The 6,461-nt window shown below is 46.1% G+C and overlaps 1 protein-coding gene across 1 annotated transcript; it reads right to left on the bottom strand.

Annotated features, from left to right (window-relative positions):
- Positions 1 to 2,311: 2,311 nt before the first annotated feature.
- On the bottom strand, positions 2,312 to 3,523 carry PGRI_045290 (M4 family metallopeptidase; the record flags this gene model as incomplete). The annotated part of the gene is made up of 1 exon (XM_040792242.1): positions 2,312 to 3,523. One exon carries the CDS (start codon positions 3,521 to 3,523, stop codon positions 2,312 to 2,314), a length of 1,212 nt encoding a protein of 403 aa, XP_040649298.1.
- Positions 3,524 to 6,461: the final 2,938 nt, after the last annotated feature.

Here is a 6,461-nt window from a genome sequence, read left to right as displayed (position 1 = left end):
ATATCGATTTAGGATGTTGCTGAATCCTCGTGTTCAGATATGTCGCTTCCGTGGACCCAAAGCTTGGCCTGTCGCACACGGGCCCGGACCAGCGTTAATTCTACCTTTTACATCACGCGTACTATGTCAGTAGTCACAAAGATATGAGCAACGTGAAAAATGAAAACTCGTTATGGATAAACGACCATATATATATCTTGAATTAATGTGCTGCCTGGATGCCAAATGACAACTTATGGATGATCACTGCGCGCCTGTAGTACCAGATCAACCATCGCTCTCCCCTCAGCATACTGATTATCTCCAGTAGTGGACCCTAATTGCGGAACAGGCGCCTCTGTGCTCACCACACCGACTATACTCGGACCCGGCGTGTCATCCCATTTCACCCAGAATGGGCCTCCACTCTGCCCACCGGATGTCATTGAAGTGACCCAAGAGCTGAGCGTTCCCATAATGATCACTATTGCTGTTGATACATTGGGAATGAAACTCTGGGCGCTCTGTATTGAACAAATCGCCTGGGTATCCGAATGACTGCCAGAAATCCTTCCCATTCCAGCTCTTGCTGTACACCTTTGCCCCCGCATACTCCCCTACATAGTGCTTATAGGATCGCTCAAGATGTACACGGCGAAATCCCAAGCTGACGCCTTATCCGTCGTCTTGTTGCCATTTTCTCTGTACGAAATGACGTTTGTAACGTGCAACTCACCCAAGGGTCCACGGCCATCGAAGTAAGAAAAAGTAAATGACATCCAACCAATGTTGCCGTTTGCTACGAGCCCAATTGACGCAGTGTGAGGCGGTGAGGATGTGGCGTGGCCCAACGACAGTAGCGGAACTCCTTGAGACAGTGGTGCGGACTTTACCTATCAAAGAGAAAGGATATTTGAACTCCTGAAAGATGTGGCGGTCATCTGGCAGGGGAACGAACCCTGGTGCGTCCCTTCGAGGGCCATCAACGGCCTTTTTGATGTGGGTGGCGGGAAGACCGGCAGGTTCGCTCTCGAATGCGGAGGTGGAGAGTCGCTCTGCTGGAGCAGAACGGCTTTGATCCTCGTTATCTTCGAATGCGGATTATCGAGTATCTACCAAATTTCAAACTTCAGATCATTATTATATGTGGTCGAGCCCCACTGACATGGTTACAGGAATAGTACTGCTGCGGTATTTAGATCTGCCTATTAATGATAATCAGCCTATAAATAATATCTAGTGATGTCATTATAGTCTAGACATATGTGTTTACGTATTCACCTAGTTCCCATGAACCAATAAGCGGCTAGACGCATTGAGTAAAGCTACATCATGAATCACAACCATCAACATACTTTTATAGTTACGTGAAAATGTATCATTGCAGCTATTTGCATTAAGTTCTTGACCAATCCATCGTATCTAATTGTCACATTTGCATAAGGTGTTTAGCAAATAAGTTGTGTTTTGACCTTGGATCCCTGCCGGCTGCCGTAGATCGTACCATGGGTCTACTAATCTGCACTGCCGCCTACATTTCTCAGAACTTCGAGAACTCATGTTTGATTAAAGTTTATTCATATAGAAGCTTTATTGTTAAGAAGTTTGTATAGATACAATGGATAGATAGGTCGGGAACTTACGCAAGCAGCAATCATCCCTTTTCATGGATACGTAGACCATGTCTCGTACCTGCCTCAATTTCTTCACTAGTTTAGTGACCCATACGCAGCTGTTTCTTTGCTAGTCCACCCTCTGGTGGTAGATTGGACTGCCAAGTAATAATTTTCTAAAGATAACTAATGCAAAGAATTATATATTCATCACCTAGTCCCGCTTCAAGATAAATTCTCACCAGATCCTGTGGAATAACCGTATTCACCAGCGTCAACGAAATGACTTTATTAAAGCTGATTAGAGTCCAGGTATGCACAAGATTCTACAAAGAGGATCTACGTGCATTCGAACTTTTGTGTCAAACAATCTGAACATAGAATCGGTCCCAAAAGAAGAGCAAAGACTGGCTGCCGTTCGCGCAGGTAAGATCGTACAATTCTAGGCACCACAATAGCAATGTACGGAGCACAACAAGCTAACATAGCCTGGAGGGTTTGGCATGTAAATGTGACGGAGAACGGCCAGCGCGCCGTCGTTGTGTTCTGGCCTGTTACATCTTAAGACTTTTGAGAGGTTATGCCATACAGTCGGATCAATTTTGATTGGGTGAGGTGACAGGGGTGAGGCTCCGTAATAATGAATATGAAATAGCAGACTTTTGCATAACAGAATTCCGACTCCTAAACACGGTAATCGGGCTCATTCAGAACAATCACTACAGCTCATGCCTTTTCTCGGGGAATGGATATCCAACGGCAGTCCAAGCTTCCCTGACCTTATCCACATGCTCGCCAGCATTCTCAATTGTAAGATCGGCGAACTCTTTGAATGTAGCTTTACCATTTGTGGGAAGCTTACCGCTACTCAGAGCGCGGTACCAGATAGGACCAACACCTTCCCAAGCAAATCCTCCAATCTTGGTAGCAGCAAGGAAGAAAGCGCGATTTGGGATACCAGAGTTGATGTGAACACCGCCGCTGTCATCGCTGAGGGTGAGTTTCTTGAAATCCCTCCAGTGTGCAGGCTGAGGGTCCTTGCCCACTTGACCATCGTCATAAGCGGTTCCAGGATTTGCCATATCCCGGAGAGCCCTGCCTTTGACACTAGGACCCCAGATCCCTTCCCCAATCAGCCAGTTGGCTTGATCAACAGTCTGGGGGCTGCCTTCGCCCCATTGTTTAACCATAATTCCAAACGCATCTGCAAGGGACTCATTGAGAGCACCACTCTGGAATACGTACGGAAGGCGACTAGTAAAATCCACCACACCATGGCTGAACTCGTGACCGATAACATCGAGCTCATCTGTGAAGCCGTCAAAGATAACACCGTCTCCATCACCAAAGACTAGCTCTTCGCCGTTGTAGAAGGCGTTGTAGAGGTCCCCAGCATGCACGAAGCCATCAAGCTTGATACCATTATTATCAAAGGAATCTCGCTGGAAGAAATTGAAGTAAAAGTCATAAGTCTTCCCAAGCCCAACATAGCACTCGTTTGCATTGTTGGTTGGATCAGTCTCTTGCGATAGAAGGTCACCACCTTCTGAAATCCGGATTTTGTCACGGGGAGGATGTAAAGCACGTGAATTCTGCGCATCGTAGACAGTACGGTTCAATTGACGTACACGCCCTGCCACTGTTCGATGCTTAGTACTGTATGCAAGTGTGTGGCCGGCTGCCTCGCGTTGTTGTTCTGTCGCAGCATTCCGTGCAAGTGCTTCAAGGATGTAAGGTGGAACAATACCTTGAGTGGTTTGTTGCGGCTGAGCCGCTGCGATACTATGCCTATGGCGTTCACGAACATCTTGAAGTTGCTTTGTTTTTTCAAGAGTGGATTGGCACCGATGGATAGTGTCCTGTGGTGCCAACCCCTTTTCAATGATGCCCTCCAGTACATATTCTGGTACAATGGCACATAAAAGAGCCATGCTCACGACTTGGCAGGTATATCGGTCGATACCCTTGGCTGACTTTGAAAAATAAAGAAGCTGACTGGTGATATTGAAGTAGTTGTTTCTCTTTCCCCCATAAGTCTATCCCTTTATATACATTAATGCTGATGTAGACTTCACACGGTAACATGACCACCTGGCCCATTTTCCTTAGCTTCATTGTTCATTATCGAGATCCTCACTTCCGTCATTGTTTGTAATTATTCGTAATTATTTGTACAGATAATGCAAATGTGACGATTAGACTGCTAGCTATCTTATGGCTAGACCATTCTGAATGCCATCCAGACTATCCTGCTTCCCATGCCTTGAATACAATCCCTAGAAACCCAGCTACCATTTCTCTAGCAATTTTGGAACAAGGATCCCATTTCATGTGCCCATGGACTAGTGCGGTCCACGTCGTCTTTCTGTGTGGAGCAAGCTAGAACACATTCATTACAGGAGCACTTAATTTTACTGTTCATAGAACATCAAAACGCGGCTCGGACGTATTGACCATGGTTTAAAGAGGCTCAAAGGAACCTTGAATAGAACATTGCTGAGGCTAATTTACCTCGTATCCCCCAACACAGTTCAGCACAGATAATAAGCGATGTGAGAAATCTTAACTTGTGACAGGATTAGTGAATGTTTAATTATAATAAAGTATGCAACAAACCAACCAAGGCTCGGATGAGCCGGTAGAGCTCTAATTTCAACCGCATTGTCTAAACGGCAGATCATGCCGCATGCGGCCGCGTTGATCGTATGATCTCCACAAAAAGCATTACTTTTAGGCTTGCCAGCGGAGACCGTAAGGGTTCATCTTGTGGTTGTCTAGTCAAATCAAAAGTTTTAGGTTGACGTGACCTTTGGAAAATGCGATTTTCCTTGTTTCAAAGAACCGACTTTTTCTGGTTTAAAGTAAACGGTCAGAAAACAGTGACCCGGTGGTATAATAATAGACTGAGAGTTCAACCCGCAATTAAAGGGACGTACGATGCGCACGAACCAGGAACGCGCTTCTCCAAAGATAAATCCAATATCGTTGGTGTGGTTTTATCGACTTCCTAGACAGAGCAATACACCCACACAGTTCGTAATTTACTATAAACAGACACAATAGCGATATCTTTGGGCACCCCAACCAACCGTCAAACATCAGCCAATCCAATACCCTTGGGATTACGAATTCAATTGCGGTGGGGGCACAACCCAGCAGTCTCGAGAGTGACATAATTGAGAGTGGGCTCTCTAAGATCACGATTGTACCAACCACCTGATGAAATTCTTGGACTAGTTGCAATTTCTGTTTTTCGCTTTGTGTATTGAGGAGTGGATCAAGAACAAGAATGTATGTTCCATCTAGCTTGGACGCAATATTTCGATATGTGAGAATCTTAGCGAGACTGTCGACTGGTCCCAGTAAGGGTCCTCAAGTATACGGAATATAGTAGCGGTGAAGATAAACAACGAAATAGACAATTCCAAAAGCTTTTGAACATTCGTGCTTGCAGGCCAGTCGAAAGGCAAGGGAGTCTCTCGAGCTGTCCTGACTTCTGATAGTCGATGATCTAAGAGAAGCGATATGTCACGCTCTATTGCTTCCTTACGGATGTTATGGGGGATACGGTCTTGGTAGTCGTGATCTGCAATCTTTTTGAATCCTAGACGCAATGGTGTTTCGGGCCTGCTAGTCAAAAAAACTCGCAAGACGTACAGCCTTGGTTTCTGGAGCTGTGATAGAAGTTGGAGTATGAGCCGTATGTCCTTGTCCTCGTCACGTTCATCCAATGCGTCAATCACTGCCACAACGGTCCGGATTGGGGTGCCGGATTCTTTTAAGCGTAGGAGTGGTTGAAGGATCAGTTTATCAAACTGCTCTTTTATGCTCTTCACCACGATGCCTGGATTGTCATTGACTGCTTCCTGGACATTAGTGATCACCTGGGGGATGCAAATTGCGATTTGCCTCGCGACCGTCGGGAAGAGCTTCATAGCATCCCCTCGGTTTCCTTCGCCCTTCTTGAAGAAGAAGCTTGCTCCTAATGACTTTTCTTGGCTAAGTGATCTTGCCACCGTGCGAGAGATAGTCGATTTTCCTGTTCCAGCCATTCCAATTAATCAGGACATACACTTTCCCCGAGGTGAAAAAGCCCATTCTCTAATCTGATCAAGAATATCGGTTCCCCGTTCCTGGAAGACATTCATCTTCATGTCGAGCCGTAAACGAGTCAAATTCGGCACCCTGCGCAAATGGTAATCCGTCAAGAGATAAGTTGGGGTCTATGCGGTCCGTTGTCTCACCCACATGGTTAATGCGTGGCCCTAGGATATCCAAAATCCTCTTCTCTCCCTCCACCTGTTGAGGGATAATTCGATATAGAAGATCCTAAGCATATGCTGCCGCGACCATTGCTCCATACCCTTGCCATTCTTTGCTCTTGTGGGAATTGGAGTAGTCACAGATTCCACGGATCACCGGACACGGAAAATGATTCATTAACCCGGCCGCTTCCATCTTAAAGCATAAAGTACCCTTTTCTGCGACTACTCTATCGCGGATCAGAGCATCCTTCATTAACTAATTAGCTGACGCGATCAAGCCATAATGTATCGCAGGGTTGTCTTCATCCTGAGGGCGTGGGTTTCGAAAGACTAATCTGGTTGGGTCGTCGCCGCAATCTACAGCGCAAGTTGATTTCTTTTCTGGTGGATGGATAACGTGACTTCGGTACAGCCGATCGCTCTCAATATCTGGCCGCATATATCTTTTCCGCAGCCTTGATTTTCTCTCACGGGCCTCATTGACTGCTTCTTCAAGTCGATGGCCATTTATTTCATACTGGGCTCGTAGCCCATTAACCGCCGCACGAAGGACGGTAGGTGGCTGATCAAGGAAGCCTGTGGGCTGGAAGCTTTGGCCTTGGAT

This window comes from Penicillium griseofulvum (genome assembly GCF_001561935.1).
Source record: "Penicillium griseofulvum strain PG3 chromosome Unknown contig_90, whole genome shotgun sequence".
Lineage (NCBI taxonomy): Eukaryota > Fungi > Ascomycota > Eurotiomycetes > Eurotiales > Aspergillaceae > Penicillium > Penicillium griseofulvum.
Note: the sequence above shows the minus strand (reverse complement) of the source record. Positions and strands in the feature narration are given on the sequence as shown.